This window comes from Adiantum capillus-veneris, chromosome 23, assembly GCF_014529385.1.
Source record: "Adiantum capillus-veneris isolate H3 chromosome 23, ASM1452938v2, whole genome shotgun sequence".
Lineage (NCBI taxonomy): Eukaryota > Viridiplantae > Streptophyta > Polypodiopsida > Polypodiales > Pteridaceae > Adiantum > Adiantum capillus-veneris.
Genome location: NC_140953.1, coordinates 35,403,590 through 35,431,384, shown reverse-complemented (window position 1 = coordinate 35,431,384; position 27,795 = coordinate 35,403,590). Strand labels below are relative to the sequence as shown.

The following is a 27,795-nucleotide window of genomic DNA, read 5'->3' as shown; positions in this document are numbered from 1 at the left end:
TGAAGGAGGAACCACCACCCAAAAATTGACTTCAATTTCTTATTTGGCTTGTCGAGAAAAGCCTCAGTCATGAGGGCAACAAGACACCTCCAAGGTGACTCCAAGATCAAGAGGAATGGTCCTCGAAACTTCTATGTCAAGAACATGATGCATCAAATCCCTCGCTGCTGGCCGACGAAAGATATTTGGAAGCAAATGAAGAAGAATTGAGAAAAATTAGGGGCTATCACGTCAAGTATGAGAAATAAGGGAACGTGCACCGAGTAGGTAAAGAACTCCTACATTGGTTGGTCGCACTACTTTGCAATGTTTGATACGGTACTTGAGTTGACAAACCACCAAATTCTACCATTAAGCTATTTTTGCCAATTAAAACGGTTGTGAAAAACACTTCAACCTCTAAGTAACAAGAACTAAAGCTATAGAGGGAAGCCTAATTTGATCAAATGATATAGAAAAAATGGCTCTTATACCAATTGTTGGCAATGAATGCCACTTAATGGTGAAGACCATTGGTGCCATTTCTAGTAAAGAGAAAAATGTATAGAATGCATCAGAAATGAGAGAGATTACATTCTTTACAGATCTATAGCCTTGATTGAAGGCTTGAGATGAGGAGCTGCTAATCTCCCAACATTGTTATAACAAGCGAGTAAAAACTTCGGAGCTGACGCAATTGGAGTCAACCCTTTATCTACCAGATGTGGTTTCGACCATTAAATTTTTGGGTAGACATATAGGACCATGGCCTTGAGGCTTAAAGACAACAAAAATGCTTCCACACCACGGTTAAGGATGGAATACATGTGGTGTTAATACTTACTTCTTCTATGGCACTTGCTATAACAGTTTTCCTTTGGACAATAGGAAAGCCATGCACCACATCCTACAACAAACAAAAAGGTTAACCCATGTAAAACAATCTCCAACCTTTCAGTAAGTTACAATGGCAGCATGGCTTGCGGTAAGGAGAAAAAGCTCCTATTATTACAGATCTTTTAAAACTGCAGGTGAATTTGTTTACTCATCAGAGGATTACAATATGCCTAGATGAATCCAAGATAAGCCAGATTCACCTTTAAAGGAAAGTGCAAGGTAAAGACTTATGATACTTATCCACAAGACAATATAACCATCAGCTCCGTCAGAGGATGACAAGGTGAATGGGCACATTAGCATTTTTAACCAATAAAATGAAAGGAAAGTACATTTTGGCTAGGTGAACAGTCACACTGGCACTTTAAAACAATAAGATGAAAAGAAAGTCATACATTAAGCCTATTGGCACTCTAAAACAATAAAATGAACAGCGAGTTACATGAGGCTATGAAATGAAGGGACCCAATGCTAAACTAATTTTATAATTTTTTCTTAAAAGTGATGTGAGGCAAGGAAATGAAAGGCATCCATTTACACACCTAGAAACACAAAAGATTTCGAGGCTTCACATGCAAAGACAGTATAGACAATGATTAAATACTCAAATGTACGCTGAACTCCGTTTTGGAAAGCCAAAAATATGCTTACACCGCCTTTGGAAAGAAGCTTGAGAAGCTTCAAGAACCGGACAAAATCCACCATTAGAGTGACTGGCACAACTAGCATTCACTTTTATAAAAAAATATATGAACATCATTGCTGACTGAAGAACTTTTTAAGAATCATTAATTTCTCATATACATGAGGGTCCCGCTCAAGTCATTGAGGGTTAAGCCTGCAGTCCACGTAAGCAAGGTATCCATGGTGCACCAAAAAGAATTATTTGACCAAAAAGCTTTACCTGCACTTTTATGCAGAAAAATGATCTTTTAGGGGCTCTGTATTTCACCTTTTCCTGGATTATTGGGCCCAACTAACTACAAATTGTGTAAGGCTCCAATTATGACCCATACTAGTATCCTCTTGGTTATGTGATAACATATGTATTAGAAATGAATGTGTGTGAAAGAATGAAGTATCTCAACAGGAAATTGAGATGGAAGCTATCCTTCCCTTCGCCTCTAGCTCATTTTCAAAAATCCAGCTTGGCAGGAGCTATGCTTGTCTAACAAACTGCCAAGGACCATTTGGGGAACTCAATCTGAAGAGAAAAGCAAGAAATTTCAAATTTCTGAACAACCACTTTATTGCTGACAGAACCGATCATGAAGCATTCGTTACCTCAGCCATCCCGCAGCTGCTCGAAAGCCCATCAACAATGTCAATCCAAGCCATACACCAGGGAGGCCAAGAAAAGAAGGTGCTGTAAGTAAACACAGAGAGGACAACGCGCCCACTACCATCTGCAACCAGCAATCAAAATTGGCATAAGCACAAGCATCTACATGCAGAGCAGGGCATGTCTGGCAGCCCCATTCTAGGTGAATTCATGGACGCTTCTAGAACACTTTACCATTGAATAGGCTGCATATTTAAAATCTGAAACTCCATAATGAAGCCCATCAAATACAAATGCAAGAGCATTCAGAGGTTGTGTACCAGCAACAAACTGCAAAGTTTCAGCAAAGACTCAAGGGATCAAGAAGAACCCATTTTTGCTAGACATTTATTCCTGAATATTCAGAGAATATACATACCAAGGCGCCCTTAAACAAGACATCTAAGACAGCGGGATCTGACGTAAAGAGTCTCGAGATTGGACCCAGACTCACAGAAAGAATAATCGCAAGCAGCAGACCAAAGCAAAGACCTGTCTGCATTTAGCATAACCCTTCAATGAGTCGTATCAAAACATTAAAGAACCAGTACTTTCCAGTAATCACCTGTAAAACTCCGTAAGCAATTCGTTTGACTCCCTTAAGGTCTCCTTTTGCGTAGGCATTGGCTATAAGTGCCTGCTCACCAGAGTCGAAGTTACCAACCTATGAGCTTTATCTTATAGAAGAGAAATGACAACGACCAAGCACATTTTTTGCAAGTTTTACCTGCCCTGCTAACGCAAGGGCATCTGATAACAAAGATGTCGCCAACCAAATTTGATACAGAATCTGATGGCCAGCCATGGCCATTGGTCCTTGCCTGGCAGCCATTGATGTGGCAAGGGTCATAGTAAAAAGTACAGCCAGTGTCCGTCCAAGAAGAAAACCTCCTGAAAGCCATGCTGAAGTCATTGTCTACTCTCATTTATCAGAACTTTCGCAAGAACCGCCAAAATACTCAACTCACCAGATTTCAGGAATCGGTCCAAACGGAGTGAAGAAAGTGTTGGAGGGATAAGCTGAACCTGTTTATGAAGTTTCCATAGAAGTAGGAAAGCCAAGAAATACCTGAAATCCATACACATTTTAAGTTCCAAATCATAGTTGTATAACTTTTCTTCCAAAACACATGACAGCAAATAGAACAAATCAAAGAAAAGCGCTCCAAATCATATAGTTCGACATCCAGTGGCAGGTGTACATTGTAGCATAGAAGAGCACACAAGAGCCTGTAATCTAATCATACAAGGTAAGGAATGTTGGTTTTGGCCTCTCATAAATACTGCAATACAAGTAACATGAATTGCAGCAATGTTGCGCGGAAATTGACCTTAACACACTTTCTACTGTATTTTCTTCTTATCCATTGCAGGAGATAAAGCTTAGTTACTTGACTGCAGCCAGGAAGACGGTCAATCACCAAAATGGGTTGTTGAAGTTGTTAAGATATCACAAGAGGTAGACTCACGAACAATCTTTAAAAATATAACACAGATTTAATTGATCCACCTGAAAAATAATGAGCACATGAATCATACGTGCATTGAAGTGGTACCTATACAGGGTGTTCACTTTAAGACAGCAACATAAACAAGCTTCTTGGATGGAGTGTAAAGCTTCAAAGGATAAATAAAGTAATCTATGATCTCGATTCTTTTACACCACAGTTGAGAGTAATATATGACACAGGAGGTAATCACCAAGATAAACATGTAGAGAAACGGGCACAAACAAGCCATAAAAGAAATTTTGTAAGTACAGGAAAATAGCGACATGACTCGGGAGGGAGGTAACCACCAAGTTAGAAGTGTAGAGGTTTTATCCAATGATGGCACACTGCTGACTAAGTATCTCAACACACTCCGTAATTCGATTCAGTAAAAAGAACTTACTGTGATGCCACTGTTGCAACTGCTGCACCAACCACTCCAAAACCACATACAAAAATTAAGATAGGGCTCAACGCAATGTTGCAGATGTTGCTGATTGCTGCAAGGCCACAAAGAAAATTGATCACCATTGAGACTAAACTGCATTGAGATTGCTACTGTCCATTTAGTTACTCACTTATGGCGTACAAGGGTGTTTTTGTATCTTTGAAGCCTCGAAATATCCCCTGAACTGTGAGGGCAAAGACATTTGCTGGAGCTCCAAGTGCACGAAGAGCAAGATATGTTATGGCAGGATTCCTCATTGGCGAACCCTGTCACAGAGATACACTTTCAGCTGCTTGACAAAAGAGACATAATCATCACGTATTCAAACAACTTGCTTACCTTTGATACACCCATCATTGTCAGGATTCCGCGAACTCCAAAAAGTAACACAGTGGACTCTACTACTGCCAGTATCAAGGCTAGTAAAAGAGCAGAAGACACGGCCGGTATAACACGTCTTTTGCCTTCCGAAGGCAAACCCAAGTCTGCTGGCACAACTCAGCTTTTTAAGATTCACATGCATGACCTATGCTACACAAGGTAAGACACTATGCAGCACCCTTTATACCATGAGGATGTCGGTCTGCGGATACAATCTTCTCTCCAATAACTGCACAAAACAAAACCCATTATGACTTGATATTCGACTGTCGACTCATTGAAGGTCATCAAACACTTCACCTTCATTAAGAGCATCATCTTCTGCAACAAATGAGGTGGTTGTGCTAAGGAGAGGGACGTTGAAGATCTTTGCGACCAAATTAAAGACCTGAACTGAAACCCCAACAGCAGCCAGCTCCACAGAGCCTGGGGAAGTAATAAAGCCACATTATCAAACAACATATGTGATACTTCCACTCTTTGTGCCTAACATCCTTCGAACTAAAGGCCAGAATAGTAACAATGCAGCAACGAACTAATGGAACTTGGAATTTCGCTCACTAGTGCAGCATCAATATCGATACCATTGATAACCAAATTAATATTGCAATAGAAAGGTTGTAGATCCACAATGAAAGAAAGAAACAAAAATATATTGATATCCACAAAAGACTGACGTGGTCTATGAGACGTCCCAATCTAAATCAAAAAGCTGTCAATGAGAAGATAATAGAGATGTCAAATCATATTTTAGGCAATTAGTATATGTGTAACCGGCAAGTCACAGACAAGAGGGTGAAACAGACACACACACCACGAACTGGACTGAAACAGCAAGTAGTGGAACTGAAAAAGAATAGAAATACTCAAGACGAGACACGGTGGGGCACAGTTCCCCACTCAGCTGCGATGGCCCCTAAGGTAGGGGCCCCTTGCAGTACTTCTACCAGAACAACTACCAAGGAGTCGCTCTCCAATTTGCAATCATGCACTGATCTGCAGAATGCTCCCAAGACACGAATATAAGGCACTATGGCCTGAAAAGCAACTGCTATCAAAAGCTGATGCCCAAAAGCCTGCCAAAAGTCACCGCTTTCATAATGACGCCCAAAACGGAGGCCTGCGTCAAATCAGCTTCTTGCCAAGTGCAACTTTCTACTTGAACAAACCAAGAGATTCTGCCCGTCCCTTTGACCATGTCTTCTGAGGCATCGATTCTATTCGACCCTTGGATTTCTTTGCTTTTCTGTCCTCAGCTTCTTGTCTTCCCCCCTTGGTCAGACACCCTAGAGCATATAGACCACTGGTTTCCTACCATCCTCTGACTCTGGAAGTACACCTTGCTGAGTCTAGAACTGCTTTCCTTTGCTCTACTGCATCCTCTCTCTTAACTTCATCAAAGTCTTCTGTTGCGACAATTTCTTCATCCACATACTACTCTTCCTTTTCTTTTTCTTCTTCCCAAAGGCAAGAAGATGCTTCTTTGAGAGTCAATTGCTGCAATTCTGACCAGGCCGCCTGATGACCTCTAATACCACTATAACCAGCAAGTCACCTTGACCAAGCGATTCTTGATGCGCTAAGTTTACCATCCATCTAGTTTATCTCATCCAAGCCGGAACCCTTGATGCACTAGAGTTCAATTCCCAGAGAAGTATGTTTCACAAATGGAATACAATGCCATGCTAGCCATAGATGTACAGCTCACAAATGCATTCACGAAAACATGAACATATAAAGTCTGTTGCTAAATTAGCTTTACAGGGAAGAAATATAATTCTTAATACTATTGGAAATAGCTGGATCCATAAGTGAGGGTTTTCTCGCTTGAGACATCCAAGTACAGATATTTCTAGTGCGTCATTCAGAGGAATGACGAGAGCACTATGAACGGGAATATCTGTAGGCCACCAAGAATGGAGCCAGTTTTTGGCCTAGGAGTTATTGGATGAGAAGCTTTTCATGTAGGATGCTTTTCGAGGCCAGGGACCTTTAAATATGTGCATCGGGGCCTCACTCTAGCATTCCAAGTTCGCAAAAGCAGAGTTCAAGTCCCTCGGCAGTTGTACTTTTGTGACGAGAATAAAGAAAGAAATACTGAAAGGGCCACTCTTTAGGGGCAATGCATCTGGAAGCGGAGCTCCACTCACAAGTTTGTGACATGGCATGGCCGCTAACCTACAGATGCTAGCCGAGAGGCCAAAAGGGGTTAGGCAACCCCTCCCAACTTACAGAGTATGGCTGAGGGGCCCTAACGCTATAGAATGAAGCATGGCGAATTCCTTGCTAAGGTGACCAGCCGTACAGACCCTCAAAAAACGCATACCTGTTGGTGTGGCAAATGTACAGATTCCCACAAATCACAGGCAAGGAATCTAGGCGCCAGATTTGGAGTAGGTGCTTTTGGAGGTCAGAGCCACATGTAAAACGTTTATAATAGGGTAAGGGCCCCTTCTCTGGCAGCTCAGCTTGAGAGCAATCGCAGAGAGAGGGCCCTCGGACATTGTACCTTGTGAAGCATCAATAATAAAGAAATACCAGAAGGGTCACCAATCTTTGGGGCCATTGCATCTGGAAGAGGAACTCCGTCGCTTCGTGTCAACTCTCCTCTTCTCTCTCCCTCTATTCAAGTTTTGTACAATCCTTTTGTAGTTTCTCACATGTGTTGTTGTAGATTTCACGCTTTTAAGTGTCTGAATCTATTACAATGGTATCAGAGCTCATACAATTCTCCTTCTACGAAGAATCCGATCCCTTTCCCTATAGCACACAGGGATTCTCACAATGAATCTGGGTAAGGGGGAGCCAACCCAAACCTTGCGAGGGAATCAGTAAAAACCAACGGAGATTCCAACAGGAGCACACTCCTCTCCGAGGAATTGGGGAAAGAGCATGGCCTGTTCCGACGAGGAGATCTTTTCAGAAGGGAGTACCCACGTCAATTACAGGTTGACACTTGTGCCAAAAGGATGATCAAGTACTCCAATGACCCGAAGTACGCAAAGTATCTGAAGATCCACCAGCTTGACGAGGTCCATCCATGATGGCATGATGCCACTCTTTCACCTCTCAAGTTGGCTATGAAGAAGAAAGCAAATCTGAGTGCAGAAAAGCAGAAATTATACTCACGAAAAGAGTTTGAAAACGCTCTTGAGAAGAAGGTCAATTAACTGATGAAGACTACAAAGCATTCTCGGAAAAAGAGCCATTCCGAGATTATCCCAGCTACTTAGGTCAGAAATCTATTTTCGAGGAAGCAAGAAAATCAAATAAGCGCGTTCACTATGAGGATGACCCGAGTTCTTTGTCTTCGTCTTGGTCTCGAGACAGTTCAGAGAGCTCCTTTTCCTTTGACTCGAACGGGTAGGAAAGGAAGCACGGGAAGCGAAGAAAGACTCAAAAAAGCAAGAAAAGCAGACCCCACAAGAAGTCTAGAAGCACCAAAAGCATTCTAGCAATTCCGAGGAGAATACCTCATCCTCTGATAATTCGGACACTGACGGGCCAATGTATGGAAAGAAAAGAAGACCCCTCGTACTTCCAGCTCAGTATGACCATCTTGAGAAAAACCGCAAGAAGACCAAGGAGTTCAAGGACGGGGGTCGAGTAGTTAAGTTTGACAAGTTTTCAAGCCTCAAGGATACCCATCGAGCTATTGCATTTATACAACGGTTTGACATCGTCTTTTCGAAGGTCGTTTCTCGGAAGCCTCCAAGGTACAAAGGGCAGCGTCTTTCTGAAAGGTAAGACCCAAACATAGTGGTCTACCCTACTATTGCACAAGGAAGCACCTAAAAAGTGGATTAAATTCAAAAAAAATCTTCACTTTTGCATGGTTAACGGAAGAATATAAAGAAGATGTCATCACACCTTGGCATCATTTGAGGATGAAAAAGAAGACACTCTAGTTGCCTATTGCCACAGGTTTTGGGACACCTTTTTACCAGTCTCTTCTTTTCGAAAGATCACCTTTAAGGAGGAAGTTGGGTTTCAGACGTGAGTATCCATAACAGGGAATGGCATTAGACATAATCCTCGCTGCCTCTAACTAGTCTATCGTGGAGGCTCGCTGCTGCTGCCCGCACCCCCCCTCGCCATCGCTACCCCCCCGCCCTCACGTAGCCCCTCCGCCCTCCCATCCTGCGCGCAGCCCCCCAGCTCGCCCCCTGCGTGCTCTGCACTGCCCGCTGCCCCACTCACTGCCCAGCCCCACCCGCTGCCCGCTACCCAACCCCGCTCGTCGCCCTGCCCGTTGCCCGCCCGTCCCCCGCCGCTGCCCTGCCCGCCTGCCTGCCCACTACCCCGCCCGCCTACACACTGCCTTTAGCCCGTCGCCTCTCCATTCCTGCTTGTCCGGCCTTACCAGCACCCTCAACGTGCTCGGTCCAGCAGGAGTTTCCCCGTTCGTCGACGCTTCTCCGCCTTTTCTTCACAGCAATAGACACAGATGGAGGCTCAAGCTCCGCCACAAAGGGACTCCAATGAAGTCCCCTCGCCCGACACCGCTGAGCCCACCATTCGATTTGCTCTCTACCGATAGAGGAAGCGAGTCTAGCCGCAAAACGCTTGCAGGCGACTTTCGTCATCTGCAAGATTCACGGCACCAGACCCAGCAAAGGAGAGTTGCATGATCTTCTCCAAGCCCGCCTTCTCGCAGCGGTGGGCAAGATCTTGGACATTCAGTTCCTCGGACGCGGCTACTATCAGATAGAGTTTGAGACCTCCGAGATGGCGTCCAAGGTCATCGCGATGAGCCCCTTGACCATCCGAGCAGTTCGAGCCCACTTTCGACAGTGGAGACATGGTTTTGACCCAGCTTCAGATGTTCTGGTAGAGGAGGCAGACCTTCCCATCTCCGTCTGCTTTCCTGGTTTGAGGAGGGAGTACCTACCACTTTTGTCCAGGATAGGCTCAGAGATTGGGACTGTCTTGGAGACACCTCGCACGGCAGCCTCAGTAGCTGCCAAGGCGGCCGACATTCCCTCAATACTTGTTCTGGTTAGGGACACCCACACTCTCCTGAAGGTCATCCTACTTCCTCGGGTGAGTGGGGGTTGGTTCCGACAGAGTGTGGAGTATTCGGGCCTCCCGAATCAGTGTTTCATTTGTCGACAGATCGGCCATCTTGCGAAAACCTGTCCACGGAGGAGACCCCGACCTACACCACAGGCCCACCAGCCCCAACCCTCAAGGGTTGCCAGCAGCAACAGGCAAAGTCACAAAGTACGCAGGTAGAGCCACCCTCCGAGCCTAGGGCTCGAGCAGAGGAGGGCTAGCAGCAGGTTCGTGGTCGACGTCGGCAGGGGCCACAGCGCCAGCCTGGCACTCAGAGTGGTCCTCAGGCTCCTGCCCAGCAGCAATGGGTTTCCACGGGGAACCGTTTCGACCCTCTTCAGCAAGACAAGGTCCCTGCTCCAGCCTCACCCTCGACAGCCCCTCCTCCCCCCGAGTTCCCCCCCTCTTCCGTTCCCCCCCCCCCTCCTTCTTCCTCTGCCTCTCCATCTCGCCCTCCTACCTTTGACGATCCCCCTCGCCCCCCTTCTCCCCCTGCTCCCTCACCTCTCCGCTCCAGTCCCGCAACCGTCCAGAGGGCAGGGCCTTCCTTGGCTGCTAGGAGATCTCTTGGCAGCGCCTTTGCCACGAGTCGCTTGGCGAGAGAGGGACAACCTTTCTTGCGACCCCCTCTTCTGGTGCAGACGTCTCCCTTTGCAGCAGTTCCTCGTGGTCTGACGAGCTTCGACATTCGTCGTGATTGGGATTTCTTTGCCTACGACTTTACATGGTTTCTCGGTGACCCCTCACCAGACCTTGAGGCAGCCTGCTTCAAAGTTCATGTATTGTTTCTTGCAACTAGGGGGAAAGAGGCCTTGGACTCAGCGGTTGGCTTCCCTTTTCCCCTATGCGGCAGGGACCAGGCTGAGTGGACTATAGACTCAGTGTTGGAGTGGCTGCAGACACAGGCCCTAGAGTTCTCTCATCACATGGGAGACCTAGTGGTTACAGACTTGCTTCACACTCTTTGGCCATTGGCCAAGTTTGTTGTGACACCTGCAGACGCAACAGGATGTAGACACATTGTGGTTCACTTTTTTGCTAACACGCAGAGCCCGCCATGCTATCTACACATACATGAGGACTCCTGGACAGAGGTGGTTGCTTTACGCACGGCTCGGTCTACTTGGGCTTGGGCTAGATACTCTTTGCAGTCACACCTATCTCGAGGACGCTCGGATGCAGATTACTCTCCATCCAAGCCTGCCTCGAAGATAGCACGGTTAGTTGCTACGGCAGCATCAATTCTCTCTCACTCCCCTTGAGAATCGTCTCATGGAACGTACAGGGATTAGGTGGGCCCCAGTTTCAGCGTCAGAGGGGCCGACTGCATCAGGAGCTTCAGCAGTGCTTTGTGGGAGGAGAGATTGAACTTCTTATGCTACAGGAGCAACATCTGTGTGAGAGCCGCATTAGACGTTGTGGTCAGCTTTTGCGTGGACAATATGAGACTTTTTGGTCAGCTGCATTTGGACCTGGAGACGTCCAGGGTGGGGTATGTATGACTATTGCGGATTGCAGCAGGCCATTGTGGGCAGAGGGATTATTGTGCCAGGCAGGGCTCAGTGGATCACTATGCAGGTTCAGGGTTGCCTCGTGGCTTCCTAAACATCTATGCGCACATTGTGGCAAGTGCAAGTGCAGAGTTTTGGTCTCAGATTGTTGAGTCTCTACCGTAGGCAGAGCAATGGTGCATAGGGGGTGACTTCAACATGTTGGAGGAACCCTCTGACAGGATTGGTGATAGCCATACTACTGTGCATGGAGTTGAGCTGGCAGCTTGGGAGAGGTTTTGTATGACTGCGGGTTTCAGATGTGTGGCAGCATTCTAGCTTTGTGAGGCCCCCAAACAGCCTGGCCTTCTCTTGTTCGGCGGACCACACAGTGGGAGGCGTGAATCTATCTCGGATAGATTGCTTATGCACTAGTGACCACTTCTGTGACTTGGGTGAGACAGTTGACATTATGGCAGGGACTTCCTTTTCGGACCATGCACCAGTGATCCTTACAGTGATTGATAGGCAGAGGAGGGGAGCACAATGCTACGCATCCCAAAGAGGGTCTTACTGGACTCAGCGCTTAGAGAGCGAGTGGAGGCTCTTTGGACAAAGAGCGTAGACATGCACGATTCTCCTGCTGACAGAGTGGCCTCAGGACTTGCTCAGCTTAGACGACTCTTTCTTCAGAAGTCTTCGGCTCGCCTGGCTGCAGGGAGAGAGGAGGAGCAGCGTCTCTGCAGGGTTGAGAGGCTGATCAGAAACTTCCTTTGGTCAGGGCGTGACACTCAGATAGCCCGGGCCAAAGTGGCATGGCAGGTCATCACTCTTCCTTGTTCTCAGGGAGGATTGGGGATCATAGACCCAGCACAGTAGAGCAGAGCCCTTCTTGGGAAGTTTATCGTCAGAGGACTGCTTCCACGAGAGGAGCCCTGGAAGGAGTTCTTGCTTCAACGGCTTAGTGCTAGGGTGCCTCAGGCTGGAGGCCCCTGGCGACCCTCGACTAGATGGATCTTCATCGAGATGCGCAGAGTTGGCTTGAGCAAGAGACTGGAGGACTGCTTCGCTATGAGTCTGCTCCGATCTTGGGAGCATCTGCGGAGAGGCCTGGAGCAGCGTCAGCATACTTGGACAGAGGAGTGCCTAAGACAGCCCCTTGTTTGGAACCCCATGGTTAGCACTCAGAGAGGCCACTTATCACAAATTGCTGACGTGTCAAAGCCCTGAAGAATGGAGCCAACTTACAAATGTCTACCGAGGGGCCTAAACCCTAAGAAGAACAAGTAACAGAAGAAGAAGTCCTACAAACTTATGGGGACCCCGTCCGATGGGACCCCAAGTGACATAAAGAATTAAAATAAAGGACCACACACACACACAAGGAAGGAACTGCATGGAACTGATGACGTGGCAGATTTCTGAAGATTACGTTGATTGATGATGTGGCACGCCGTACAGATTTCCGCGTTTTGTGCTGACTGCCGTACGGATTTCTGATATTTACGCTGGCAACTTTTTGGCTTTGCTTTTGCCAGAACACTCCCTAAGCTGACCTGAACCCTAGACCTGAAGTAGCTTGTCCACATGCACATAGGGTTACATGTGCACGTGAGATCCCCTCCTTTTCAAAGTAAGGTACTGGTACCGAGCTGTATGGCGTCGAGGGAGTGCGCCAACAACTCCTTGAATCCTGCGAAGAACTCTTCATCGACCCATTCTAATGCGTGGGTTGTGCGATACTTGAACTTCACGAAGGTCTGCAATGCCTGCTTCTTTGGGCCGCGCCGAAAGCGACAAAGTGATCTGTGGCAGCTTCAATGCTCCAACTGCGTCTATGGACGGAGGTCCACCTTCATCAAGAATCTCTGAGGAGGAAACTTCCTGAAACCATGTCCAACACAATATCACTAACATACCCTTCCATGTAGAGTGACTGGAAAAATACCATTCTTCCAAAAAGACTGCGCATGCAATGCCGATGAACAAAGTGACGAAGTGCCAAACTGTTCACCAAACACACGCAAAAAGTGGGATCGAATCTTGACTTTTCGACCTAAACCTATCAATTGTGGCAAATCACAATGGAAATGTTGAGGCTTGATGGACAATCTTTCTTGTGCTCTTTCTAAGACTGTGTCATGCCAAGGAAGAGACATATAGAAGCGATTGACAAAACGGACAATCGGTAAACAATGTGAATTCCTTGAATGCCAACTTTTTTTCTTTTCGAGAGTGATCTGCATACATCCGTGCTCATCCGTGAGTGAATCATGTGCATCGTACAATACGGCATGCCTGTGGAAAGGGGACACATAAAGACGGTGACGAAAATACAAGAACCGTCACGAATGAAAAACTCAAACAATGCGTACTGATTAATCATGCGAACACACATTACTTCCTGAGTGGGTTCTTTGGACCTCGACTCAAGAGCCAAGATCGGTTCTGCGTGATTGATCGTATCTGCAATGAAGTTAGCTTTACTAGAAAAATCATCAGCTAAACCATCATCCTTGTGAGCAATCACATCTCTATCATGCAAAACATGTGTCGTGCTTTGGAGAAGAAAGGACAGAGAGAGTCTCCTTCTCTTGTTCTATTTCGTGTTCCGTTTCATGTGTCTTTTCTTGTTCTTTTTCGTATTCCATTTCATGTGTCTTTTCTTGTTCTTTGTCATGCAACAAATCATGCTTCTCTAGAATGAGACTACGTGTTTTATCCTCGTCCAAAACATGAGTGAGAGATTAGTGACAGATGGAATCTTAGTGTCACATTGAAGAACCACTAGAGGTGCTCCTTCAATTGCGAGACTGAGCGTGTTTTCTTTCCAACAAACTAGTGGATTATGACCTTTAAACCACTTAATGCCAAAAATCAAACCGTATCCTAAGAGAGGAGTAATCACAAACTTTCGACGAAAACGGACATTTTGAATGGACACGGTCACATCACGACATTCACGCGTAAACGAAAAGTGCATGCCATGAGCAAAACTAGAGGTCTCAATGGGATCAGTGGGTCGAGCTTCTAGACGTGCGCTCTTCACGAGAGAGAGAGTCGCTAATCACATCATGCATACTACCAGAATCAAAGAAGACCACAATGCGTACATAACCATAACAATGACACATTAGTGTGTTCTCTGATTGCATTAATAGAAGATGTGAATTTTGTGGGTTCTTTAGGTGCGTTCTTAAGACAATCATGTCTTATGTGACCCTTAGTATGACATTGATAACATCTACCTTCCTTAGCATAAATGACTTGGTCTTCTGACGTTATGTATCCTCCTATAATTCCTTGTGCAGCTTTTTCATCTGGGGTGAGCTTAGGTTTAGCAAATGTGTTAGCTTTAACCTTAGATTCATTGTGAAAGTTCTTTTCCGAAGGATTAGAGGAAGATTGGCCAGACGAGTTACCATTCTTACCATTCTTACCGTTCTTACCGTTCTGTGGAGTCTAAGAGGTACTGTGAGAAGACTTGTTCTCCTTAGGCTTTCCTTTGTTGTGTTTTATCTCCTGTGCGAGAGCAATCGCTACTGCATTGTTGAGATCTACGGGGTCGAAGACTTCGAATCGAACCTAATATACTCGTCCAACCCGAAAATAAAAGCCTCTTTGCGCTTCGCATTCGATTTGCATGATTGGGTGCCAAGCTGCAAAACACGGTTAGAAAAGGACGTGATTGGGGTACCATTTTGCTTGAGATTGCGCCTACCTTCCTTTAACCGCGCTAGGTACTGAGGTGGCAAGAACCGCGTCTTGAGCTTGTCTTAGAAGTCGGCCCAATTGAAAGAAAGGGGCACGCCTTCCTTGGCTTCCTCTAGGTGCGCGGCCAACTGTGCCTCTTGCCACGCTTGATACCAATTAATGGCATCACTGGCAAGATACATGGCTGCCGTCAAAACTTAGCTATTTCCTGTCATCTTAGTTGTCGCAAAATAAGCATTAAATTGATGCAACCAAGAATAAATAACATTAGCATCCATCTTACTGTCATACTTACTTCTCAATGACGGGGTTGTTGGAATCCGCTTCTCGACTTGTGCTACCTGATGATTCGCTTACGTCCTTGAGTGGCTCGAACTTCGAGGTGAGCACAAGTAGAACCAACTCTTGTGTAACAGACTTGGACACTCCAAGTCAAGAATCAACCGCGACAGCACCAAATAACCACTTCATAACAATTCACAGATCACAAGATTTGCACTCGCCCGGCGGAGTTCCGTGCCTAGAGATATTGGCCCCAAAGACTGGCGCCCCTTTCGGTATTTCTTTTTATATTAATCAGATCAAAGTACAAGAGAGTGGCTAGGGTTTCACTCTCAGACTCTGCGTCCAGATGCTCTGAGAAGTGAAGGCCTCTCCACATATTTAAAGGTACAAGGGATGCCCAAAAGCAGAGCCCCAAAAGCTTCAAATCAAAAGCAATTGCTCTCTCTCTCTCTCACAGAGAGTCAAAACTTGAAAGCAAAAGCATTCTCTCTCTCTTTCTCATTAAGTAGAGAAAAAGCGAAATTTGCGTCGCTGATCATTTTCAACAAAAAAAAAAAAAATCAGCCTCTGCGATTTCCGGGAATTAGGTTTTTTGACAAAAATTAGGGTTTGCAGGAATTTTAGGGTTTCTGCTTTCCGTAGCCACGTCATCACTTTGTGACATACCCCCCTCTTGAAAGCATTGTAATCGACCGCGATTACGCCTGCAAAACCGACAAAAGCCATAAACCGTCTTAGCAGATACTGACTGTTAGTACCTACGTACTAGGAACACACATCTAGCACATGTACAAAATCGACAGTCACATCACACGACATCAAAGGACATCACATGACATTCAACATTCATTCGGATCTTAGACCATGATTTAACGGCAATGTAGCTAGCAATCACATCTAGGTCCAATCGGGACCTCATCGATGTTCGATTGACTAACCCCTATTGCAACCATGTCTATTCGAGATCAATCAGACCAAAATGCTGCAGTCATTTCGGCTACCAATTCCTACACTCACAAGAAGTCAAGAACAAATAAGTATCATAATCAGGAATTCCATTTCATAAAGTCATCTAGCAGAATACTGTCAGCTCTCAGTATCCCTGAAGCTCAAAGAGACATCGGTGACTTTAGTATCAAAATCAAGGCATCTGTTGACAAGGGAGCGGAGTGACTCCCCTCTTGTGCATCCCACTGCACTAGATCTCCGGCCAAGCTGAATTCTGGGTTCTGTTTGGAGTAGACTATGCTAAACCAAAACATCGAGGTAAAGTTTCACAATCCGAGGAGTATCTGCTAGGTCCTCCTCCTCCATCCACTTCGCATCAAATGCAGGAAAGTTCTTGAACTTAACCAAGAACCGCCTTCGGACTTTACCTTTCTTCGTATCATTATGTGCCAAAATCTGTTCATGAACAAGGATCTCCTCATTTTCTTCCACTTCGGGTTGCTCATCAGGCTCCCCATCATCAGGCACATCACCCTTAACAGGTTTCAAGAGACTCACATGCAATGCATTGTGAATCCTCCAAGTATCTGGCAGTTTCAATCGGAAGGAGACATCATTTATCTTTTCAGTAATCTGGAAAGGTCCGTAGTATCGCATACTAAGCTTTGGAAAAAGCCTCTCCTTTCCCTTTTTCTTTCTTAGGCGTGACTTCTTAAAAGTAAGAGCACCCAATCATCCTCCTTCAGTTTCAAGTCGCGACGATGGCGATCCGCTGCCTTTTTCTGTCGTTCTTGAGACTCCTGCAAAGTCTCGCGAACCTTGGCAAAAGCCGTATCCAAATCTCGCGAATATTCATCCGCTTCAAATATCTAATCTTTCGTGCTCAGGAAGGATGGAACCTTTGCAGCACTTTCAACAATCTCACATGGCGTCTTCCCCATCAAAGAGTGTATCGTGTTATTGTAGGCAAATTCCACCAAAGGTAAGTTCTTTTCCCATTGAGTCTTTTGATCCGAGATACAAGACTTCAATAAATCTAAAACCATTGAATTGGCAATCTCAGATTGCCCGTTAGTCTGCAAGTGGAACGATAACGAGAACTGCAACCACGTGCCAATGTTCTCCCAAATTGCCTTCCAAAACAAACTCATAAATCTGGGGTCTCTGTCGGAGACAATCGTCTCAGACATGACATGTAATCCGAAAATCATCGTGATCATTCTGTGTTCTCGGGAGATCAAAAATGAAATCCATTTCAATATTTTCCCAGGGACGGGTGGGTATGGGTAAAGGCTGTAACAATTCCCGTGTCTTATGCCTGTCAAACTTGACCTTCTGGCATACTGCGCACAAACTCTTCCACATCCTTTTTGAGTCTCGACCAAAAGAAGTATCTCTCTACCCCCTTCATGGTGGTAGCAATGCCGCGGTGATCCATAAAAGGTGGACAGTGGTATTCAGTTATAACCTTTTCCCTCAACGGCTGTGTAACGCACAACATAGTCTTTCTCATCAAGTAGCCTTCCCGAAGGGAGTATCGAGCTACTGTCTCCCCATCCCATATCCGTGTGAAAAATATCTGCAAAATCTGTATCTGTGGCATACCAATCGACCATATCCTCGAAGCTTCTATATGTATCGCAGAAATAGCCAGAACCAACGGCTTCCGAGACAAAGAATTTGCCACCACATTCTTTTGTCCCTGCACATGGATAATCTGGAAGTGAAACTGTGACAAGATGTTCGCCCACCGCATCTGCTTTTCCGAAAGCTGCTTCTGTGACAAGAAGTAGCGCAAACTCTGATGGTCTGTAAAGACAGTAAAGTTCGCTCCGAGTAGGTAATGCCGCCACTGAGTAAGAGCATGGATAACCGCCAAAAGCTCCTTCTCATAGATCTGTGTTGTCATCTCCGGCCTAGAGAACAAACGGCTCTCATAAGCTATGACATGGCCTTCTTGCATCAAGACCGCACCAAGACTACGACCACAAGCATCACAATATACTTCAAATGACTTCTGCAAGTCCGGCAAAGTCAAAATAGGTCCCGTAGTCAATTTCTCTTTCAATGTCCGAAAGGCAGTCACCTCTTTGGGTCCCCACGAAAAAGGTACCCCTTTCTGTGTCAAGGTATGCAAAGGGGAAGCAACCTCTGCAAACTTTCGTATGAACAGCCTGCAGTACGAACACAGTCCCAAGAAGCTTCTAACTTCATGGACATTCTTCAAGTCGGGCCAATCACGGATAGTCTCTATCTTGGCCGGATCCATTTGCACTCCTGGTAGGAATCGGCCGTGCTCTGATACCACTGTAACAGACTTGGACACTCCAAGTCAAGAATCAACCGCGACAGCACCAAATAACCACTTCAAAACAATTCACAGATCACAATAGATTTGCACTGGCCCGGCGGAGTTCCGTGCCTAGAGATATTGGCCCCAAAGACTGGCGCCCCTTTCGGTATTTCTTTTTATATTAATCAGATCAAAGTACAAGAGAGTGGCTAGGGTTTCACTCTCAGACTCTGCGTCCAGATGCTCTGAGAAGTGAAGCCCTCTCCACATATTTAAAAGTACAAGGGATGCCCAAAAGCAAAGCCCCAAAAGCTTCAAATCAAAAGCAATTGCTCTCTCTCTCTCACAGAGAGTCAAAACTTGAAAGCAAAAGCATTCTCTCTCTCTTTCTCATTAAGTAGAGAAAAAGCGAAATTTGCGTCGCTCATCATTTTCAACAAAAAAAAAAAAAGCCTCCGCGATTTCCGAAAATTAGGGTTTTTGGCAAAAATTAGGGTTTGCAGAAATTTTAGGGTTTCTGGCAGAAATTAGGGCTTCTGTTGTCCGTAGCCACGTCATCACTTTGTGACATCTTGCATGCGTTGGTCTCTCTCCACCTCACGTTCTAATTCCAAGGCCGCTCGTCTTTCTTCGGATGCCAAGTGCGCTTGCTCACGCTCACACTCACGCTCCAAGGCTACCCTTCTTTCTTCGGCCGCCAAGCACCTTGCTCACGCTCACGCTCCAAGGCTACCCTTCTTTCTTCGCGCTCGCAATCCAAGTCTGCCTTTCTTTCTTCGCGCTCGCGATCCAAGATTTCCTTTCTTTCTTCGGCCGCCAAGCGCGCTTGATCACGCTCGCTATCTAAGGTGGCGCGTTGCGCCTCTTGTTGTAGCATCATGTCCATCATCGACTTGACCAAAGCCTCCATAGGATTTGGTGCAACCGGTGGCGTAGATGGGGAAGGGGGAGGGTCGGAAAAAATCTTCCTTGTGGGAAAAATTCTTCTTCACCACCTCCATGCTCATCACCTTCACGCAAAGTATCCATTCCGCTTCAGGTGATGACCATACACTAAGATCTTGGGTACTTAAGTTCTCGAGGAACTTGGGTTCTTGAGGTTCTTGGATTCTTGAGGTTCTTAAGTTCTTGAGTTCCTTAGCTTGCAAGCGGTGTTTGAGAAGGCTTTTCTCTTACCCGAGCTCGACTCTTCCCTACGGGCGCACCCCTTTGCGGCCTTGCGCTCACACCAAAGTTGCTTTTTCCCACCTCACGTCGATTAAGTGCACAGTCCGCTCTCAATGAGTGAAAAGAGGAACAAGGGGAGGCTGGACAAGCCCTTCTTTCTTGGGTTACTTGTCACTCTTCAAAAACACGATTAGGAATCGTTACGCCTTAGTGGACTTGGGTTAAGTGCGACCGCAACAAGCAAAAAATTTCTTGTGGTTCTTTCCTTGAGTGATACAGTACACTGCCAAAGCTCTGATACCAATGTAAGGTGCAGCGGAAGTGAATGTTGACTTTGCTCAAGATGAGTGCTCTGAACTGTGCTCAAGGGTTCCTTTTACTTACGGAAGGGAGAGCCTTCCGTTCCTTTAGTGAGAGAGTGCAATGATCACAAACAAAGTGAATGCTGTTGTGAATGAAGTTGTTGAGACTGAGAGAGAGAGAGAGAGAGAGAGAGAGAGAGAGAGAGAGAGAGGAATACGACACCAGACGGTTCTCAAACCCTCCTTCAAGGACCCCCCTCTCTATGGCAAGAGAGGCCTATGCTATTGATTGCACAAATCTGGTACAATGGTCTAGATGCAATGGACTTGCTGACGATGTTGACGACAATGATGACGAGAACGAGGACGGGCTGAAATCTGAAAAACGCTAGGGGCTGAAATCTGAAATCTGCTAACTGTTGACTCTCTACTGTATACTGACACTGTGTCCGCGAGGACGGCGATGGCGATGGCGACGGCGCTATGACGATGCGCTGAAAACGCAAAAGCTGAAATCTGCGGACAGCGGGCTGAAACTGAAAACACTGGCTGATCTCACAGTACGGGAGGGTCTGCTGCGGGTAGGTGAGATCTACGAAACTAGGGGCTAGATCTGCTGTGTCTAAGTGCTGAAAACTTAAAACGTTGATGCACTGGGGCTGATCTGACGCCAGAAACTACAAAACGCTAGGCAAGGTCTGCAACTGAAAAACGCCAGGTGAAATCTGTTGTTGATGAAAAACGCTATGATGTATCTGCTGTTGAAAACGCTAGGGGAGGAAGATCCCAAAAACGCTATCAGTTCTTGTTGGCTGGAAAACGTTAGGCCTCCTGCCGGTCTTGTTGAGAAGGTGCACTGCAAGTTACTGGAACTTTTGCTGCCTCTTCTGCCACGAAGTGCTAGCGCTAGGTTTCTCTTATAGATACTTAGCAAATTGCCCTACTCACTTTTCCAACAAAGTCACTTATTAATCAATAAGTGAAAAATGAGTAAATAGGGAAAACGGGTTCTATGCACTGTAAAATGCTCATGATGGGTTCATGCTGTGTGCAACCAGAGGATATGTAACTACTCTAAGTGTCTGGACATGCACGGCCTACTCACAGGCTCACAAAGGTGCCAGAACACTTCCTAAGATGACCTGAACCCTAGACCTGAAGTAGCTTGTCCACATGCACATAGGGTTGGATGTGCTTTTGCTTCTGCTTCTGCTAGGGTTTAGGCCCTGTGGCACGGATGTGCAGGTTGGCTAGGGTTAGGCTCGAGGAGCCCTAAGCCATCGGGTCTTTAGTGGCATGACACATCAGCAGTTTGTGACAGAACAAAAGGACAAGAAGATCAAGGAGTTCAAGGATGGGGGTCAAGCAATTAGGTTCGACAGGTTTTAGGCTCTCAAGACACCCATCGAGCCCTTGAATTCATACAACAGTTTGATGTCGTCTTATCAAGAGGTTGTTTCTCGGAACAACCCAAGGTGCAAAGGGCACAATCTAACTTGAAAGAAAATGCATAGACATAGTGCTCTGTTGTTGCACAGAGAAGCACCTAAGAAGTGGGTAAAATTCTAGAGAATTTTCACTTCTGCTTGGATATCAAAAGAATATGAAGAGGATGTTATCACAGCTTGGCATCATCCGAGAATGATTAAGAAAGATACTGTGGATGACTACTGCCAGAGGTTTTGGGATATATACCTGCCAGTGTCCTCGTTTCGGAGGGTCACTCTGAAGGACCAGATTGAGCGGTTTTGTTGTGGTTTGCCAGAAGAGATAAGGCGGTATTATATGCAACAAAAGTCAGACTCCATTTAGAGACTTATGGGACATGGTTTGGGTGTGCATGCTGGCTCACTGACATGTCCTACGGACAAGCCAATGTCCACCTCAACAGGGAAAGAGTCTTCTAGGGAAGAAAAAGAACCAAAGAAACCGGATGAAAGCTCATCAGAGGGTTGTACCTTGAAGCTTTTGTAGAGCTAGCTGATGCAAGAGCTCAAGAAGATCCAACAAGACGTGATGTACCACATTGTAGCCAACAACACCTAATTGGCCACTACAACTTTGCCTACCAAAGAGAGCCATGCCGAGCTCCAATGCAGCAACTTCCTCCTAATGGACAGGAGGAGGGGAGCAGTTTGTTGTTCAGGGGACAAGTCTAAGCCAACCTGGCAACCCAAATATGAAACTGGAATCCCTAGGGCGATCCACCTGAAGCTCCTGATGGATTCTGATGATCACGCTCTGTGCAACCAGAGGATATGCATCTACTCTTAAGTGCCTCGACATGCACGGTCTGCGAACAGACTCACAAAGGTGCCAAAACACTTCCTAAGCTAACTGAACCCTTGTCATAGTAGCTTGTCCACATGCACATAGGGTTAGATGGGCACGTGACAACAGCCGACACAGGAGTTGGGCACGAAGATGGCCTTCTACAAAGAGCATCTTCTCCAACTCACGAAGGACGGTTTTGTGACTAGGCCTGCATACATGGATACACGCTTATCATGGGATACGATGCGCTATTGGGCAGATACGCACATCCTCACATCAGCACCATATCGAGACTGGCTGATTTCGAGGGGTACCAGCAGGGGCCACGATATGTCACCTATGCAACTTAGAGCCAGAGACAGAGCTACACTACACATGTCATTGCCCGGAATACTATGAGATACGCAACCGCTTCCATTGCCTGTTCAAAGAAGGTTTCCGACCATTTTCTAGAGTCATGAGATGCGAGGATCAAAGATGTCTCGGATTGTTCCTGCTAGAGCTGCGCAGACTTAGGGAAAGCTTGCTGAGGACATCAGGGGAGAGACAGTCTCACAGACGAATCACAGATTTCTTTACACCAGCCAAGGGAGAGCCAGAGGAGCAGTCATCACAGCAAATCTCAGAGCCCACCCACACTAGAGGTACGTTGCTTGACCGAGCCGTTAAGCTAGGCAGATCCATATGCCCACGACCACGGGGGGTCTCCCACCGTCGACGAAGGCTGCAGCAGAAGATACAGACCACTCTAGCTCGACATGCAAGACGCCCAACCACAGTACTGACCATGGAGGAGGTTGATGAGATTCGACAACGATCGATGAGAGATTTCATTTGAACCCACCGACCATGGAGGAGGTTGACGAGATTCGATAGTGCCAGTGAGAGATTTCATTTGAACCCACCAACCCCTCCCCCCCTCCCCTATATCTTGTCTCAACTCCGAATCAGTTTCCAATTCATTTCCTTAGTGTTATAGTGTTAGTTCTTTGTAATTTCCGTACTCATACATGATATCAGATTCACCAATTGTAACTTTTTGGTCTCACAGGTCATTTTGGCCTTTCAAAGACGTTAATATAGCATTTCATTTCATTTCTCACTAAAGAAACGAAAGGCTCTCCCTTCTGTAAGTAAAAGGAACCCTTGAGCACAATTCGGAGCACTCATCTTGAGCAAAGCCAACATTCACTTCCGTTGCACCTAACACCAACTTATAGAACCTTCACCGAGTGGCCCAATTATTAAATGGGTTAGAATGGATTAGGATTATAAATCCTAACCCCCAACAACTTGAGAAACCTTTGCTGAGCGGCCTAAAATAATAAAATAAAGCCACGCACACACACACTCCCCTGCGTAAAAAGTGATGATATGGCACCTATACCGACGCCCTGCATTTTGCATTAACTGGTGACGTGCCAGTTGTACGGATTTTCGCAAATCGCGCTGATGGCTTTAGGCGGCAGCTTTTGGACCAGATGCTTTTGGGTTTAATGCTTTTCATGTAAACTGCCTTAAGAAGGCCATGGGCCTTTAGATATGAAGGGGTGGGCTCTCTCTCTGGCAGTCTTGTGGAGCAGATGCAGAGCAGAGCCACTAGTGTTGTAACTTGTTAAAGCAATATAAAGAATTACCGAAAAGGGCGCCATCGTTTGGGGTCAGTGCTCTGTTGGGATGGAACTCCGCGTCTCGTGTGTCGTGCTTGCTCTCTCTCTCTCTCTCACTTCAGTTGTTTTAAAGTGCTTCAAGTTTGTACCGTCTGTTCTTTTCCATTGGCACATGGTGCCTTCCCGTTACATGTTCACTGTTTGAATTGTCATTAGAGGATGAAGTCTCCTCCTCTAAACTACTAGATGGCTCTCAGTGCCTCTAGACTTTTTCAAATATCTGCTTTTCTTGCTTTTTCTCCGCTTCTTCCGCTTTTTCTCATCCTCTCTAGAACTAGAGGACAATGAACTATCAGAACTCTCTGAAGACACAAAAAATCTAGATCATCCTCAAAACAAACACGCTTCTTGGATCTGCTTATCACCTCGAAAGTCGACTTCTGGCCCAACTAACTCGAGAAATCCGTTGATTTCCTCTTCTTCTGAGAGAGCTTGAAGCCTTTCATTACCTGGTTCATCTTCTTTTCAAGAGCTTTGTCAAACTCTTTCTGCGAGTACAGTTTCCACTCTTTTGCACTCGGCTTTTCATTCAACTTCCTTATCGTCTTGAAAGGAGAATCTCATCAATCTCATCTCGAGTGAATCTCATCAATCGGGTAATTCTTCACGTGATTCACATATTTCAGGTCTTTGGAGTACTTGATCAATCTTTTCACATACATGTCAACCTACAGTTGAAGTTTGTACTCCGCTCGGTCAAGATTTTTCGCTAGAAATTTGCCAAAATCTCCGTTAGTTTCTTCTGTTACCACGCTGGAACTCAGCTTTTCTTCATCTCCCCGCATACCAAAAGTTGTTTTCACTGTCGAATTCTCCGTGAGAACCCATATGTGCTGTAGAAAGGATCGGATCGTTCATAGAAGAAGAATCGTTTTGAGCTCTGATACCACTGTTCCAGGCTTGGACACTCCAAGCAAGAAATCAATAGGAACATAGGAACAGAAACTTCTTTATTATTGCTCTTCGCGAAGTGCAACTCCCGAGGGTCCAACTCTCTCTAAGACTCTGCGTCCAGATGCTCTGCGGAAGAGTGGCCCTAGGGCACTTACAAACTTACAAGGGATGCCCAAAAGCAAAGCCCCAAAAGCGTCAAATTCAAAAGCACTTGAGTCTAAAAGAATTTGCCATGAAAAGCTCATGCAAAACTGCCAGGAGCCAACCAGCACAAAGCACAGAAATCTGTACAGCTGCCACATCAGCACTATCAACGCAAATCATGCAATTCCGTACAACCTGCCATGTCATTAGCCAGCGCGATTAACGGAAAGCTACCCCAGAGTTCAAGCTTTTGATTTTTAGGTTTTAGGCCCCTCGGCCGGTGCTTCATAAGTTAATAGAGGTTAGGATTAAAATCTCTAACCCCCTCCCTCTGTTTTAGGCCCCTCGGCCACACTTTTTGGGTTCAGTTCCCTTGTCCTCTCGCCCATTTCCTCAGTTGGGCACGCCACATCATCACTTTGTACTCTTATTTTCATTGGATTACTGCACCTTAACAAATGTTATGCTACAATAAAATGTCTTTTGGTACAAAAGAAAAAACTGCAAGGATAAACACCTCAAGAGACAGCCAGTCAAAGATATTTTACAAGAAAGGAACCCATAATCTCTGTTTTCAACTGGTTCTCATCGCATGCTTTACAGCTAAAAGTTAAAGATGGGTCTAATCTTTATATTATAAACAGAAGTCAGCAAATACTCATAACTTTGGACACCTGCATAGCATTATAGTCATCAAATAGTCATCAAATGCTCATATAACTTTGCTGACTTTCCATAGAATTGAAAATTCATCAAACAATACAGCCAAGTATCACAGAACGCAAACAATTTACAACACATTGCAGCATCATTATGGTCCGGACCTGAATAGAAAGAAGAGCTCTCGTTTTTGGCAAGTACCTAGCCTTCCAACATAGGCTGTCTCCATTAACTGTGCCATAGGTTCAATGGCTTGAGTCATTACAGCAGGCATTGCAAGGCTCCAGATTTCACGTCCAAAAGTGCTCCCCCAAAAAGTTCTTTCTGGATGATGGGTTGCCTCCCTGTATTCAGATGCAAAGTGGAAGAAAGTGACAGAACGAACAAGCAATCATTAGCACATGCCCTCAATCTGCAATCAAACTATCATGCTTTCAATCATCACATAAAGCCATTGTGTCTAAAGCCTTGACATAGCAACTGAGATCTTTGTCATTCCAATCCCCAATCCAAATCAATCTTTCAGACATGCCTATATGCTCTTTTTTGTGATGTCATAGCAACTGCTCTAGCGCATTTCACTAAGTCAAAAGACATGGGGTTTTACCTTCCATGGTAAACCAACGGATCGCCTTTGCCATCATCTGCTACCAAAACATCACCTCGCCTTTCACACTTAACAAGCAAGTTGCGACGACTAGCATGTTCCTGCCTGGCTGTATAGCCCTCACCCACGGAGTAGTTAAGTGTATGCAAGCTGCATTGGGCTTTTTGCTTGAAAGTTTTCCGATAGAGAAGCAAATGTGGAGGAGCTCCATTGAGCACATCTCTTGATTGAAATTTCAACAGTTCCTGGGTGGAGCACATGCTCGCATTTTCCAAGATTCTGGTCATGGGTCCTGCAATGACAGGAGAGCAAGCGTGTAAAGATATGTGAGGGAAATGGAAGGGCAGGTAAGAAAACTGGGGCGATAATTGCAGTACTCCTGAGGTATGAAAAAATTCCCATGAAAGGACCCTTTGGAAACCCTACTACAGAAAAGGCCTACCAGAGGCAATAGCCAGACATTTTTTAATTAAATTAGCTTATTTTCTACGCATGATTGACGTTTTAGATGACAAAATCAGAAGTCCGAATGAATCCGCAGCCCATTATTTCATAACATTCTGCAGCCCATTTGAAAACAAAGGGGCTTTCGAATCTCAGGCAAAAGAAAACAGTTCCTTACCAGAATTCGGTAGCGACAATGAAATTATTCTGGCCTTCACAAGCAAGTACCTGTCTGGCAAAAGCTTAGGTTTTGCAGCTACCCACGACGAAACTCTTGCATGCTTCACCAATCAGCAGACAAGCGTCGTAGCTCAGATATTCAGCCTTTCGCACGGCCACCTTTTCCAACAAAATTGTAAATGCCTTCATCGTACCAAGGCACAACTTGTTGAAAATGCAATAATGTCGGCTAAGAGCCGGGTCTCGCGATGTTTTGTGGTATTAGTGAATTTAAGGATTAATAGGTGTCCCCCCTTCCTTTTGGGTTTTGCAAGTTTGCACCAAGTTCTCGTTCTTTGATAAGATCCGGGTCTCACTCTCCTCTCTCTCTCTCTCTCCTTGGCTCGCTCTATATGATATTAATTTGTTTACAAGATTCTTAAAGCTTACCTCCCAAATTCCCAATGCCAATCCTACGTTCGTACCCCTCTACCTCTAAAAAGTAGAGCCTGGGATTCGACCTCGCGCTCGTCACGCTATTGAGATTGAAACTGCCCACGCAACCACTCTAGCATCCAGGCAAAGCTGCTCCAGACCGCAAATGCTTGGAATACAAAATATAAATATTTACGACTTGCTCGCTTGGAGCAAGGCAACCGCCATCTCCTTGCAGCTCCTCTACCATGTCCCTGCGCTGGCTTCTCTCTACTCAATCGCTCGAGCTTTACTTCTTCTCTTCTCTGCCTACTTCGACGCTCGACACCGGATCTGGCTTGATTCGAATTTTTTTTCCATTTTCCCAGCCGGGTACCCCTACTAGTGACTTTAGGAATATTAAGCCTAAAACACAAGTGGGTAATGTCCCACTACATGGCAAATTTGAGGAGTAAATGTAGGCACAATTTCCTTGCTTGCTTATTTGAGAAATGCCTCTTCACTTTTGCTAAGTTTTCTCCTTCATTTGAGGAAAAGAACCTCAAGCGAAATTTGTGGCTGAATACTCATTTGTTAGTGAAATATCAATGCCCTAAATACAAGGAAAATTTTGGATATTAGCTTCACTACTAGGTTAACGGAGCGTGTTCCCTTCATACTACTAATTACAATTACGTTTTGTGAGAAGACTATTTAATGGTATCATTTAGATACCACTAATGCTCTTGATACATAGGG

The 27,795-nt window shown here is 45.5% G+C and overlaps 1 protein-coding gene across 4 annotated transcripts; it reads right to left on the bottom strand.

Annotated features, from left to right (window-relative positions):
• Positions 1-1,639: 1,639 nt before the first annotated feature.
• On the bottom strand, positions 1,640-26,849 carry LOC147427629 (MATE efflux family protein). 4 transcript variants are annotated; one of them, XM_086496563.1, is made up of 15 exons: positions 26,692-26,849; positions 26,020-26,311; positions 25,614-25,756; positions 4,817-4,942; positions 4,704-4,745; positions 4,475-4,623; positions 4,266-4,401; positions 4,091-4,187; positions 3,166-3,266; positions 2,925-3,088; positions 2,763-2,834; positions 2,577-2,693; positions 2,393-2,488; positions 2,161-2,282; positions 1,640-2,080 (listed from the first exon to the last, which is right to left on the bottom strand). In XM_086496563.1, exons 2-15 carry the CDS (start codon positions 26,304-26,306, stop codon positions 2,035-2,037), a joined length of 1,698 nt encoding a protein of 565 aa, XP_086352689.1. In that variant the 5' UTR covers positions 26,307-26,311; positions 26,692-26,849; the 3' UTR covers positions 1,640-2,034. The 4 variants fall into 4 exon arrangements, 3 of the variants coding, with proteins under 3 accessions (XP_086352689.1, XP_086352691.1, XP_086352690.1); XM_086496565.1 differs by having other exon boundaries at positions 4,475-4,620; XM_086496564.1 differs by having other exon boundaries at positions 26,642-26,828.
• Between the last annotated feature and the right edge of the window lie 946 nt (positions 26,850-27,795).

Bases quoted from the DNA above. Each gene is read 5' to 3' on its own strand.
- LOC147427629 (XM_086496563.1), bottom strand. From the start codon at position 26,306: ATGACCAGAATCTTGGAAAATGCGAGCATGTGCTCCACCCAGGAACTG. The intron at 4,624-4,703 runs GTATAAAGGGTG...GAGTTGTGCCAG, and splicing joins CGCAGACCGACATCCTCATG to CAGACTTGGGTTTGCCTTCG. The intron at 2,081-2,160 runs GTAACGAATGCT...TTTTCTCTTCAG, and splicing joins GCAGCTGCGGGATGGCTGAG to ATTGAGTTCCCCAAATGGTC.